This window comes from Carassius gibelio, chromosome A3 (assembly GCF_023724105.1).
Source record: "Carassius gibelio isolate Cgi1373 ecotype wild population from Czech Republic chromosome A3, carGib1.2-hapl.c, whole genome shotgun sequence".
Lineage (NCBI taxonomy): Eukaryota > Metazoa > Chordata > Actinopteri > Cypriniformes > Cyprinidae > Carassius > Carassius gibelio.
The window spans coordinates 5,345,126-5,360,717 of NC_068373.1; the positions used below are offsets into that span (position 1 = coordinate 5,345,126).

Sequence of the window (15,592 nt, forward strand, 5' to 3'; positions counted from 1 at the left end):
CCCTAAACCTTACCAATAGTGTTAATAAAAGCAAATATGACAAGTAACCATGCCATTTTAGCATGCTTCTAAAAATCTCTTCTTTGCCTTTTGTTTAACGTTTTGTGTAACACTTCAATTCCCCACAGTGGCTTAATAAAGTGCCACCCTATCCAAATTATTACATGAGTCACATTTTGTAGAGTTTAGCACATCCCACAAGGTCAGTGTGTCATATTTTATTGATTGAGTGCCTTGCCTTGCCTCATGTTTCACGGGACTCATACCTGAGTGCAGTGCTGTACCAGGTGAGCTACTGAGTAAGCTTACTATATCACACATATGGAGCTGGTTATGTGATGCAGACATCAAGATATATTAGTGTACGAGTAATGCACTATGATAAAGGTGTTTTGAGGTCATAACATGGAACCACATGGAAATAAGTCTTTATTAAAGGATAATATAGCACTCTAATTGTAATTTAACTGAAAAGGAATAAAAGTTGTTGGGGTTTTACTGCCACTATGGTAATTTCATCTGGAAACTGCAGTGAATTGTATGTGTAGGTAACATTTGCAAAAATGGATGTAGAGTCACATTTTTCCATTAAGCCTAGGTTGACATTAGTGGAATCACCACATACATAAATAATAATACATCATAATTATATTAAGTGAAAGTGACGTGACATACAGCCAAGTATAGTGACCCATACTCGGACAGTAATTTATTTATTTATTTATATATTTTGGCATACATGGCCACAGCATTCACTAATAGCCACATTTTAATTTACTCTCACTTGCCCACAGTGATATTGACCTGTAGATTAGTGCTGTGACATTTCAACTGAAATTTAAAACTCGCTTTAAACAAAATACATTGCGTCAAAGCAACTGAACAAAATTAATTAGGAAAACAGTGTGTCAATCATGCAAAATGTTCAGTTTAAATAGTGTCTGTGCATTCATTTGCTATCAAGTCATCAATATCACTGTAGATGAAGTGACCCCAACTAAGCAAGCCAGAGGCGACAGCGGCAAGGAACCGAAACTCCATCGGTGACAGAATGGAGAAAAAACCTTGAGAGAAACCAGGCTCAGTTGGGGGGCCAGTTCTCCTCTGACCAGACGAAACCAGTCGTTCAATTCCAGGCTGCAGCAAAGTCAGATTGTGCAGAAGAATCATCTGTTTCCTGTGGTCTTGTCCTGGTGGTCCTCTGAGACAAGGTCTTTACAGGGGATCTGTATCTGTGGCTCTAGTTGTCCTGGTCTCCACTGTCTTTCAGGGCAGTAGAGGTCCTTTCTAGGTGCTGATCCACCATCTGGTCTGGATACAGACTGGATCCGGGTGACTGCAGTGATCCTCTGATCTGGATACAGACTGGATCTGGTGGCCACGGTGACCTCGGAACAAGAGAGAAACAGACTAATATTAGTGTAGATGCCATTCTTCTAATGATGTAGCAAATACATAGAGTATTATGTGAAGTGTTCCCAGTTCTATTTGCCTAAAAATCCTTTAACGTATTTGGATATTAAAAGCATATTAGTATGTTATGTGTAAGCCAGGTTAAAGAGGTCTTAATCTAATCTTAATCTTAATCATGGGTTAATCTAGATTTAAACGGCAAGAGTGTGTCTGCCTCCCGAACAATGTTAGGTAGGTTATTCCAGCATTTAGGCACCAAATAGGAAAAGGATCTGCCGCCCGCAGTTGATTTTGATATTCTAGGTATTATCAAATTGCCTGAGTTTTGAGAATGTAGCGGACGTAGAGGAGTATAATGTAAAAGGAGCTCATTCAAATACTGAGGTGCTAAACCATTCAGGCTTTATAAGTAATAAGCAATATTTTAAAATCTATACAATGTTTGATAGGGAGCCAGTGCAGTGTGGACAGGACCGGGCTAATATGGTCATACTTCCTGGTTCTAGTAAGAACTCTTGCTGCTGCATTTTGGACTAGCTGTAGTTTGTTTACCAAGCGTGCAGAACAACCACCCAATAAAGCATTACAATAATCTAACCTTGAGGTCATAAATGCATGGATTAACATTTCTGCATTTGACATTGAGAGCATAGGCTCTAATTTAGATATATTTTTGAGATGGAAAAATGCAGTTTTACAAATGCTAGAAACGTGGCTTTCTAAGGAAAGATTGCGATCAAGTAGCACACCTAGGTTCCTAACTGATGACGAAGAATTGACAGAGCAACCATCAAGTCTTAGACAGTGTTCTAGGTTATTACAAGCAGAGTTTTTAGGCCCTATAATTAACACCTCTGTTTTTTTAGAATTTAGCAGTAAGAAATTACTTGTCATCCAATTTTTTATATCGACTATGCATTCCATTCGTTTTTCAAATTGGTGTGTTTCACCGGGCTGCGAAGAAATATAGAGCTGAGTATCATCAGTATATGATATCTCCCAAGGGTAACAAATAAAGTGTGAAGAATAGCAGCCCTAGTACCGAGCCTTGAGGTACTCCATACTGCACTTGTGATCGATATGATACATCTTCATTCACTGCTACGAATTGATGGTGGTCACATTAGTACGATTTAAACCATGCTAATGCACTTCCATTAATGCCAACAAAGTGTTCAAGTCTATGCAAAAGAATGTTGTGGTCAATTGTGTCGAACACAGCACTAAGATCCAATAAAAATAATAGAGAGATACACCCACGATCAGATGATAAGAGCAGATCATTTGTAATTCTAAGAAGAGTAGTCTCAGTACTATGATACGGTCTAAATCCTGACTGGAAATCCTCACAGATACCATTTTTTCTCTAAGAAGGAAAATAATTGTGAGGATACCACCTTTTCTAGTATCTTGGACAGAAAAGGGTGTGTGTGTGCATGATTTGAGGAAACTTTGATCTCTTTATGTTGCATATGTTCTTTCAAGTGTAGTCTTGAAATCTTCAGCTCGTGTGTCATGACAGCTCCCTGTTTCATCCAATTCCTCATGTATTGATCTCCTCATGTCTGATCAGTGACCCTGACACACGCACACTATGCAACAAATGCTGCCCTCTCTCTAGTGTGTCTTCACAGCCTTGAGTGTATTCTGAATCTAAAGAAGGTCTACGTAACTGCACCATCTGAGCATCTCCATTAGAAACTCCACAGTCCTGACACAATCATTTATTCATCCATAAGCAGCCCTTCCACCTCTTCATCTGTCATGAATTTATTCAAACCCTTCAGTCTCCACCAATCCTCTCCAGCCTTGTCTGCGGCCTTTACAGTACTGCAGATGGGATTTTATTTATCAGAAACACAGTGAAGTTATTATTTTTACACACATAGTTCTCTAGATGATTGGTCTGAGCAGCAGACTTCAAACTTGGCTGGAACATTTTAGGGAAAAGTCTCCCATTAAATTGACCCTATTGTGCCATTTGTAAGGTTCCTAATATTGTTTGGGAGTCTCCTATACAGTAGGTATATATGCATGCAAGGTAAAAAAAAAAAGGCTTTCGATTAAAATTTTTTTACACATTTAATATCACCCCATTTCACAGATCAGGTCAAGATGTTTTTGGCCGCCCAATGCAGAACATAATGTTCTGAATGTACACATTGTACATTATGCAAATGTGTTACATGTAGGCATCACAGAAGTTGGATTCAAGATTCATGAAAGGCAATGTTTGAAACGGGATAATAGGGTGTTTAAAGGATACTTCAAAGAGTCCAAAAACCATGGTCCTTTCTGTTCTGTGTGCTCATCGTGTTGTCTTTGCTTTCACATTTCACACCGTCATAGGAAATGAAGCAATCTTTATTTGACATCCTGTCTTTAGACAAATGCTAATGAAGACATGATCCAATATATTGACCCTCCCTGGTTCTGAAAGCAATTGCAACCACATGAATAATCAATATTTTAAATTTGCTCTTGAGTACAGTTGCTGGAAGAAGACTTAATCAACAGCTACGCTCAGCTGCACACTTTCTGCCATTTTATTGACAGTGGAAAGTAGAGAGATGGCATGAAAATGAGGAAATTGACATGAGACAGATTTAAACAAGCTTTCATGAGAATCACAGTTCATTTTGTCAAATAATAATAATAAAATAAAAACAACTACGATTTTAGAATCAATGTAAAACTTTGATTCTACGTAGACTTCTACATAAATTGGACAGGACATATGAACACAAAAATGAGCAAACTAAACCGAAAAATACCTGCCTACATAAAGAAAAAGTTGTATTGTATACTATAGTCACAACCATGAAGCGAGATCCACTACTTTTCCTAATTGGAGATATATATTGACTAACCATATTTACCATGTATTATAATTGTTATTTTATAAGAATGTTATTACAGTGCCTGAATTAAATATTCAACTGAACATTGTATCGCGAGCAATGTGAAAAACAATATTTCTCAGCTAGCGATGGCCAGCAGACACAAAAACATGCTTACTTTCATTGTTTTATGATTTCAATTGTTAGATATAGTCAATCAAGTCAAAATTAGATTAATATTAAAAACTTGCAGAGACGTATCGTATAGACCTATTGCTACCCTTCATGCAATGCTCATTTCGAAGTGTGTAACACATCTGATAGTACACTCTTGAAAGAACGTGGCCTGTGGGACTTCATTGCTTTTGACAAAGTAATGGGGCACCGATTAGTGCCCTATTTGTGGAAATTGGCACAACTATGAAGTCATTTCTAAAGCACATATGAAGAGGAAGATAATTCAGAGTTTGACATGAAATATACACTCTCTATGCTTAACAAAGCTCTCGTTAACTTCCCCTGTGATCATACACACTCACTGGTGTGTGTGCTGAAGATGTGGGTGTAAGTGGACTGGTGTGGGGAAGAAAGGAAGAGCTACAGAAGAACTACCACCCCCTTGAACAGTAATGAAAGGTGCATTATGCTCTTGAAAAATGAATGGACACTGAATAGAGTTTCCCAAGAACCCATGAAAGTTGAATGAATGGAAATAATGGACAGAAAATGATGGACATGTTAATTTCCTCTTCCCCCAGATAATCGCCTATCAGCCGTATGGTAAATCGGTGGACTGGTGGGCGTACGGTGTGCTCCTCTACGAGATGCTAGCTGGGCAGGTAGGTGAACATGCACAGAAAATCATTTGGTATTCTCTGTAGTTCTCAAATGAGTCAGATGCCAGGGCTTTTCAGAGGTGCTTTGAATAACTGTGATTGCAGCCCTGCTGTGATCAGTGAGCGCCACAGCAAACGACTTGCTGCAAAACACACTGTCTCCGAGCAGCAGAGCATGATCAAGAGCTTTGAGATTGTGGTTTGCACAACGGCCTCTGATGGAACAAGAATTTGAATGGATTTTCATGGTACATTTATGTATTTTTAAATCTCCTGGGTTCAATACAGTTTAATATCTCTGGACAGTATTTGTTTACAACTGTTAAAAAATTGTATCTTTAGGGATACAACAACTTGTCACCGGGGCAGTACCCTCAAAGGGGATACCTTTGTACCTTCTTTACTCCCAAAGAATAATAGTCATAAAAGTACCATAAGAGTACATATAAGCTACTAATATGGGACCTTCAGGGTTAAAAAAAAGCTAGACATCTATGTATGTATGTATGAAATTTATTTCAAAATGTATATATTGCAGTATAACATAATTGGATATAATGCAATTTATTTTTCCCATAATGTTAAAAAGTCTGGTCAACTAATCCTTGTTTTTGCTAAATTTTCTTACAGATCCAATTCTGAGAAAGAATCTGGAAGCTTTACTGTTTGACATAAATTATTATTGTTATTAAACAAAATGATTTATATTAATATATTGGTAACACTTTATTTTAAGGGCCAATTAACTAGTTAACTTGCTAACTAGCTTAATAGCATGCATATTACTAGCATAATGGCTGTTTATTAGTATTTATGAAGCATGTATTAATGTCTTATTCTGCATGACCATATTCTAGATCCCTTAATCCTACAATCATAGCTAAACTTAACAACTACCTTACTAACTATTAATAAGCAGTAATTAGGAGTTTACTGATGCAAATTCTGTAATAAATAGTTAGTTAATAGTGAGAATTGGTCCCCAAGCTACAGTGTGAACAATATAAGTTATATAATTTCTTATATTTTAGTGTATTTCACTTTTTCAATTTACTGTACTGTAGCAGTGATACTATTCAAAAATAAAAAAATAAAAATAAATAAATAAATGCATTGCTATCCAGAAACAAAACATGTTCATGCTTGTATGACTGGTTTTATACACAAAGACAGACAGACATTCACATGCGTTGACTTAATAAACGGCTTAATTTGTCCGTTTTGGAATATTCTCTGTTGGTTTCAGTGAGATGAATTTATGTAGAGTGCTTCCCAGGCCTCCTGTGTCCTCTATACTTTCTGCCAGAACGGTTATCAAGCTTACATCGTTTGCATCTCAGCTTTCTCCCACTGACTCCCGAGTCCAATTACCCAACAGAAGAATCTTGCTATACACTTCATGTGTTTCCCTTTGGACGATTTTGTCTCGGACACCCCCATCCTGGAATGATTCTTGTGAAGCTGTGAAGAATAGGAAAGAAAGAGACTTTAAACATGTCTTTGTTCATGCAACACTTCAGCTCAATTCATTTAAACATGGGGCAATGGAATCTGCTCAGCTAATTTATAGTATAAATTGGACAATATTAGACTGCTGTCATGTGTTAAGAGAACGAGCACATGTTTATTTAAATAGGTACAGTGAATATGAATATATAGACATAGAATATATATTCTGTGTATGTTTCATATAAACCAGCAACTACTCTGTTTCTAACAGCCTCCATTTGATGGCGAGGATGAGGATGAGCTGTTTCAGTCAATAATGGAGCACAACGTGTCCTACCCTAAATCCATGTCTAAAGAAGCAGTGTCCATCTGTAAAGGGGTGAGTCTGGAGACATCAGCAGGAGCTCCTTTATTCCTCCAAATATCTGTATGCTGCTGCTCATTGAATGAGAAACCAATAATGCAGAATTAATTTTTCAGCTTGGATTAATAACTGGTGTACTTTAATATTGCTGTCAGCTCAAGTCATGGAATTATCACCCGCTATAATAGTTAAGTGGAAAATAATAATTTAATTTGTCTTTTCCATTTTGTTTGATTATGTTCCTCTGCAAATAAAAAACAAAAACCGTATGATGCATGGTGGTGATTTAAATGTCAGTAAAGGCAGTGACGACGCTTCATGATCACTAATGTGGGGGACATCATTAGGTTATGTAGAATAGTTTCAAATCTCATTATGTCTATTAGATGTTTTTGGGCAGAGTGTAATTGTTCTTAAAGATTATAAATCATTGTTAATGGGTGTTAATGAGACCCTAATGTTAGTTGTAGAAAAAGATTTCAGTTCACAGCCAAATTAAATTGCATTGAATTGCACTGGACATTACTATGCTTCCATAGAATGAAAAATACATTATTATTATAAATATTGTATCTAGCTATCCTCTTTCTTGATTAAATCTAGATGGGCTCTGGCTCTAAGAATCTCTCTCTTCTCGTCCACATGCACAGCTGATGACGAAGCATCCATCCAAGCGTCTAGGTTGCAGTCCAGAGGGTGAGCGAGATATAAAGGAGCAAACTTTCTTCCGCAGAATCGACTGGGAGCGCTTGGCCAACAGAGAGATCCAGCCTCCTTTCAAACCCAAAGTGGTGAGTGTGAATATGATGTGTTTGTACGTCTTTGACCTTAGCCAATGCTGTTGGGGTTGATGACAACTCGCTTCCTCAGGTCACAGTAGACCACACTGTATATTGTTTAGTAACTTGCATAACCCCTTCACTTCGATGATAGTTTGATGTGTCTAGTGTCAACCTCAAATGACCGTCTCTCTGCTCATCTAATGCATTTCATACACTGAGATAGCTGAAGCTAGTGCATCCACCAATGGGAGACACTCTGGTTTTTTACAATCATTGGTGTTTTTCTAAAAGCATTGTAGTTCCATGATTCTGTGTTTCCTGAAACCATTGTTCCGATGAACATTTGCAAACAGCTTAGCAGTGGATTTTAGTTGATACTGCAGCTATCGTCATGTGATTAGAAGAATAGTTAGAATGAATTTGACTTCAATAGACATTTTTTGGTGAAGTCAATAAGGAAAAGTCACTTCAGTGGATTCTAGAATATGTTTTTTTTTTTTAATGCACATATTAAACATGCACAATATGGTTAGGAATGTATATTAAAAACTATATAGGGTCTTTATTAGATCTTGATATAGGGTTTTGATCTTTCATGTTGAGTAGTAACTCGTAGATGACCTCTTCCTTTACTAGTCAATATTTCCAGCCCAAAGAGTTTACAGTAAACCGAAAGCTGCATGTGAAAAAGATCTTCCCAGTGGAATGGCAGAAGCCAGGAGTGATCATATTGAACAAAATCAAGTATCTCTATTAACCAGTTCAATCAGGTCCTGCTCTGCCACTCTCAGTTTTCAGACCTGGTTCATGTGGATTGTTTGTTTTGCAACCTGGAGTGTTTTCTCCTTTTTTTTTCAGTTTGTTTACACACATGTGAAATTGTCACATTTTAGTATGCTTTGAAATGTTGTCTTATTAAGGCAAAATAAAGCAAGTAGAAAAATGCAACATTACAAGGCTTTAACACAAAATTAACTCTTTCATACGTCCTATAACTATTAGTGGAAGTGCACACTTTTTGGTGGGTTTGCACCACAGGAACTGGGAATGATTTTAGCTATAGGAGTGTCTTTTGGGGGGGAATAAATTGGCTCCTGCTTCAGAGTAGGATCTAACCCAGGAAAATAGGAACTATCATTGATGTAAGTGAGCTGACTGGCCGAATGCATACCGTAGGAAACAAAAGCACCTGCCATTTTTTGCACCAAAAGGTGTGTAACCTAGGACTGCCCCCTATTAGTGGACTAATCGTAAGTCAATGAGAAAAGGCTTAGTCTTTTTTTTTTTTTTTTTTTTTTTTAGTCGCAGAAAAAAATTTTTTTTATCAGGAAGTGGTGAAGTATTGCATTCTGTAAACAGCTGCTCTATGCGGTAAATATACAAAAGGCTACATCGACCAGGGCATCCAAATGCTTCCCTGTCATTCATCAACCTCACATATGAATTATCATCTGAAACATGCAAGTAGTAGCAACTTCACATGGCCGCTCGCTCTAATGTTAAACTATAAAAATGTACACTATTTCAGTGTTTGTGCGGAATGAGATCACTTGCGCTTACATTTTTTGGTCATACAAATAGGAGTGAAACATCTGTATGCTTTAAAGCCTCTTATTTGTGTGCAGTAGGCTACAGTCGACTACTTGTGGTTTATGCTACTTTAAATGAAAAGACATGAAATTGTTCTTATCAATAAACACTTATTTATTCATGACCTAATGCAACAATTACATATGTAATTTGTCAAAACTTGATAATTATGAAATATGATTTAATATTACATGTTAAAATTTTCAAGTAACAGCCAGTATTTGTATTTTTAACAGTCACAAAATTATTTGTATCTGCATTCGGATAAAACGGAAAGTCGTACAGTTACTTGATAAGTGCGTTATGAATTTTTTTTTCATAGTTAGCACTGAATAAGTATGCCGTTTTAAACTCAAATAATTATTAATTTCTAAAATAATATTTATCATGCAAGCAGAGAGATGTCACGACCAACGTTTAGTGATGATTTGAACACGACTGAATTAATTCATGTGCACATTTTCATTACGCAGAACTTTTTAAGCGAATCTTTTTTTAACTTCACTAAACAAATGTGTGTGTACCATGCAAACCAGTAAAAGATAAAGATACAAATATGTAGGCCAAGTAGAAGATGTATCTGTATCTAAGTTGATTCTTAGCGTACTCTTAAAAGAGAACTGGTTTGGTTTTGAGAGACAGAGATGTGCAACGCTTCTGTTTGATTGCTGCTTATTCCATTGATTCGTATCATATCGTAGCCTAACTCCAAAGTCACTGTTGGTACTCGGGTTGTTCTAGAAATCTTTTAGTGTGGGTCAGCATTTAGTCAACCTAAGTCAACCTGGCTTAATAAGGGAGTCCACATGATAAAGGCCTGGACTATTTGAAGAGTCTTTTCATGTGTTTGCATCAAAACCACCCACCCTCTGTGCTGATTTTCCCTCACTGTGTGTATATATGTGTGTGTTTTATGGCTATAAACTGATTCATCTCAACCTGTGGCCACCCATGTTTGTTTGCAAAGCTCCCTCAAATAAACCAATTGGTGCAGCACAGATGCTAGAGCTATGCTTCAGTCGTTTCAAGCTTTAACACAGCCCTGAATATATTTCGCTTCCAATCATCTTTATAAAAATCCTCTGTTTGCTGGACATATGAGCATACATGACATCCATGACAGAAGTTCAAACTGAATACATTTTCTCTCTTTTCAGTTGAATCTAAAAATAACCCGCCGTCTTTCTTCTCCCCTTCCTTTAACAGTGCGGCAAAGCAGCGGAGAACTTCGACAAATTCTTCACCCGCACGCAGCCCATGCTGACCCCTCCAGACCAACTGGTCATGGCCAACATCGACCAGAGCGAATTTGCTGGCTTCTCTTACATAAACCCAGAGTTCATCCACCCATCGTCGCTTCACAGTGTGGTATGAGACGGCCCGATGAAGAAGAGGACCGCCCCTCCTGCTCAAACTAACAACCACATCCATGTTATTTATGAACTCACCAAATCTTTGTGAACAGTTTAATACCCTTTATCTGAACATATCTGAACTGAGGAGGGCTGGTTGAATGAAATAATATTTTAAAGCATGCGTCCACATTCAGACTTCTAATGGAGCTGGTGTAAGATCTCTTCCATTGACTGGTGATGATTTTAAGGCACCAACGACTCATTCCTGAGAAAAATATTATTTTATGAGGCTCTATCTCAGTTAGGATGCTGCTTGTGTTGGCAGTGGACAGAAAGGCAGCTCTCAGAGTGAAAATGACCTCTTAATAACGAGAGTTCATCGATTGCCTGTATGCAGATTGATGTTATGTGCAGGTTCAGTATATTTTACAAAACACAGATATTTTTAAGGTGGAGACATTGAACGATCTCTTATTCCAGTCCTCAGATTCTTTGTGTGTGAAGCATGCTGACATGAAACAGGTTTTTGTGTCCTGTTCCTTTTAACCTCTCCTGCCATTTCTAATGTTCCTGAATTATATATTTGTAAATCAAAAAAAAATATATCTTGTTATAGGAGTGCCAAAATATAACTGTATCAAAAGTTTTTTTTTTATATCCAGTTCTATATTATGCATATTGGTTTCCTACTAGATCTGTTGGTGGTGTCCCTTAACTTGGGCTGAAACTTGAACTCTTATTGCTCCTCGAGTTTTAGCATGACGACTTCCAATCCCATCACTGCCTGCTCGTCTGGTTCTGACATATTCAACATATACACAAGTTTTCCTCTCTAAATGTATGAATTGTGATTCCTCGTTGCTAATATGCAGGCCTTACACACCCGCAGAATCCTGCACATCACCTGTCCTATACTCATCCACTTGCATGATTGTTTTTATTAAATACTTTGGATAATCTAATAACACTGTTTCATTTAACATATTTTACCTTGTTTAAATCCATCCTGTAGATTTTCTGTCATGTTCAGCACAAAAAACGTCTGCAGATTCTGCCTGGGACCGGTAATAAGTATCCAGTGCAACATTTCAAACCAGACTGAGTCACTTCTGTTAGAGATGGATATGGTCTTTAGTTTAAAACCTGCATATTATGCTAAAGAAATCTACCACTGCTACAGCATAAAGAACATTGTAAGGAGACAAAAAAAAAGATGCTGTACTTGAAACTGTTGGCGGTGAGTCTCCGAAACCTGTCAAAATCATGTCTAGGTCATGTTTCACGCCAGAAAATCTTCACGTTAAAAAATAATCCTGTTTTAAAACCATTAAGATGTTTATATATATATATATGTATATATATATATATATATATACATATATATATATATATATATATATATATATATATATATATATATATATATATATATACACACAATTGCATTGTGACATTTTAATTACTATTAAGTATGGAAGCCCTTTTCTGCCACTGAATAAATAATAAAACAAGGTAATTGCGACTTATTATCTCAAAATATTTTTTCTCTCAGAAATGTGTGATATAAAGTCGCTATTAACTTATTTTTTATTGTGATTTATAGTCAAAATTGCGAGTTACATAGTCAGAATTCCGATATATAAGCCTGAAATTTGAGAAATTAAGACCATATTCTGAGTGTTTTTCTCGCAAAAGCAAGTTTATAAAGTCAAAATTATGAGTTATATATTCCGAATTGTGAGATATGAATGCGCAATTACGAGAAATAAACTGAGAATTGTGACTTTATTTGCTTGTTTATATCTCGCAATTATGACTTTTTCAGAATTGTGTGACTTTATATTACACAATTCTGAGAAAAAAAGTCACAATTGTGAGATAAACAAATTTATTTAGTGGTGGAAACGGGCCTCCATAGTTAAGCACCTTTACCCTAAAAGCTAAAAAAATAAAAATAAACCCTTGCTTTAATGTGGAAAAATTTGAAGTTTAATGTACATTAAGTATTTATAAATCATGGTAGTGTTTGTTGTAAATGCTGATTATTACTGTAATTATTTGACTAATGAGAATCTAATGAAAATCACAGCAGGAAACAAAGAGAATTACTAAAACATTACTGTTTTAAAAACATTAATGCAATTAAAATGTGCATAACTGACATAAAAATTATGCCACAATGCAAAAACTCCTAATGGTCTTCAAATACACTTTCTTTCCATGTGTATCATTACAGTTTATGACTCCTTTAGGCCCAACATTATATATATATATATAATATATATAACATTAAAATATATATATATATATTATTTTTTTTTTTTTTTTTTTTTTTTTGACAAATGTTGGAGGTGAGTGGGAGGTCAGTCATGTATAACTTCTAATATAACCCTGTCTCTGGTAGTGTTTCTGTCCTTTGGTGATCAATACTCTTCATGTTCTTATCAAAGGGAACTTTCCAGTATATATCAGATATTTTTTATCTTTTTAGGTCTTAGTTTATGATCATCTTGCATTTTTGCTCTGTGAGTATTTTTACGTAGAGCGCTATGTTTACTGTTACACTAAAGGTAATCTATATATACCAAGATTTTTGTAAATACAGGGAAGGCGTACATTATCCTGCAGGTTTTATACTAAGAACTGAATGTGCTTTTACTAACTTAGATGGTTTCTATGTTTAGATGATCCAAAAAGACTAGTTTGGCTAATTTGAGATAGCTTTGGTATCTGCAAACCTTTGTTATATGCACTTCTTGTATTTATCCGCTCTGTTTTTTATGCTGTGTAGGAGCTGTGTGTAGACTGACTGGGCTCTGTGCTCCTCCTATATGTGTGTTTGTACTGCAGCTGCTGTGTGGATGAGGGGCAAACCAGCGCATGCAGAACGTGTTGCATGATTCCAGTCACACCCACACCCATCTGTCCCAGCTCAACTCTCTTCCTGTTTCAGTCAGTGGATAAAGATTTAGACCACTGCTGGGCAACTCAGTCTGAATTATCTGTATGACAACAAGGTAAAGATGGGAAAGTCAATTTTACCATGTCTCACTTCATTTTATGTATTCTAGTAAAAAAAAAAAAAAAAAAAAAAACCAATGTTCCTCAGAAATGCTGTATCTGGCTCGGTTTGGGCTGTAGACTTGTGCCAAACCCTCGGTGGAATACTGTAGTTATCAAGTGCACCATTGCTGAATTTCACCAGTTTCATCAGTATGAGCACATTTTTTGGAGTCATGTATTTTGGAGATTTATTAGACCGGATGTTTGAAGTCCCTGTGTGTGGAAGAAACAAATAAGTAGATATTCCATGAGTTTATTTCTTCACCTCAAGAAGTAAATGGATAGTTGATGAAACGAGTGGAAACAGAGCCGGTCCTCTCATGATGTGATTCAGAAAGTGTTCAAGCGGTTGTCTTGCAGGGTGCAGGTTAACACAAGTGTCTCACATTGAGAGTATTTGGGAATGTAACGTTCATGTGTTTGATTATGGATTCTCTGCATGTGAGGGGTCGTTCCAATATACCCCTCATGCATATGAAGTATACGGACATGCCACACAGCCATGTCTTATTCTTATCAGGAATCATATATATAATATAATTATTAAATCATGGATTCCAGGACAGTGTTTTAGTTTGAATGAGTTAAGTCACTCATCTTTGTTTTTCTTTAGGAAATCTTGTCCCTCTGTTCTTTGTGAAGGATAATGTGTATAAATAAATGTATGACAAAAGTGATTATGACCATGTTCTTCAAGATGATGTATTGAGAACACACTTTGTTCAGCATCAGTGGCCATCAACGAACTCCAGTAAATGTGGTCTAACTCAGAAGGATTCAGTTAAAGAGTTAATGAGAATATGACCAGAAGCAGGTGGCGTTCCAGGGACCTCTTGTCTACTCTTGTAGTAGTACTGTGGATTCGGACATACATCTTTTTTCACATACTCTTTTTCACCTACACTGTAAAAAATAAGTGTAATTTTAACTGTAAAATTTTGTAAAAACGCTACGGAAAAAAACTGATAATAGGTTAACAGTAAGTTCCCGTACTATATACAGGGAAAAACTGTAAAAGATCTAACAAAGCATTTAATGTAAATTTACAGTAAAATTCTGTTAATTATACAGCTTTTAGAAGTAAAAAAAGAACAAATCAATGTATAATTTACAGTCTAAAACTGTAAACTGATATTCCCAGAATTCCCTGCGTGACACTCCACGTTTGAAAGTATTTTGTTTAAATAATCATGTTTTTAAATAGTTCTTGTTATCAGTTATGTACATTTGAGCTTTATGTTACATCTTCTGTTGCTTAATGAAAGTTTTTTGCATTATTTAAGTATCACGTGTGTTACCATGATGGTGTTTTGTGTTTCCATAAATGTGCACCTTCTATATGTTAATATAAACTTCTGCTTGTGGTGAAGCTACTTGTGATGAGCTTTGATACTTCATGTGGCTTTCTCTTATACAGTACCATCTTTATTATTATGGTGGTTGTCAGTATTTTCAAGGTACAAAACAGATTTAATTTTGTGTGTTGTTGAATTTACTGGTTTATATTCACATTTTCTTGTTAGTAAATTACAGCTTTATATTGTAAAATTAACAGTTTTTGACGTAAATGTGTTTACAGTTTTCTGTATTTTTACAAAATTATTCTGGCAACCACAGCTGCCAAAAAGTTTTTGTAAAAACAACAAGAAATTTTTTACAGTGTACTATATAGTATTGAAGTATCTGAATTCAGATGCAGTTTCCCAATGATTCCTGTTCCTTAAGGGTTCCTTTAACAATTACTTGAATCCTTTTAAAGATTAAATATTTAGAACATTTAAAATTGAGGCCATGTTGTAAGAATGATAAGAATTTTTTTTTTGCAAAAGGTCTGTTAGCAGACTTTTAATTTTTTTTATGGCTTTATAAAAGTGGCTTAATAAAGATTTTATGATGATAA

General features: G+C 35.9%; 1 protein-coding gene across 2 annotated transcripts in view; it reads left to right on the forward strand.

The window, feature by feature from the left end:
* LOC127944331 (protein kinase C alpha type-like) overlaps nt 1–14,369 on the forward strand; it is a 145,919-nt gene extending 131,550 nt beyond the window's left edge. For both annotated transcript variants that reach the window (XM_052540214.1, XM_052540217.1), the window contains 4 exons: nt 5,012–5,092; nt 6,810–6,917; nt 7,553–7,693; nt 10,481–14,369. In XM_052540214.1, the coding sequence (XP_052396174.1) occupies nt 5,012–5,092; nt 6,810–6,917; nt 7,553–7,693; nt 10,481–10,648 (498 nt within the window). In that variant the 3' untranslated portion in view covers nt 10,649–14,369. The remainder of the gene's footprint in view (nt 1–5,011; nt 5,093–6,809; nt 6,918–7,552; nt 7,694–10,480) is intronic.
* Nucleotides 14,370–15,592: the final 1,223 nt, after the last annotated feature.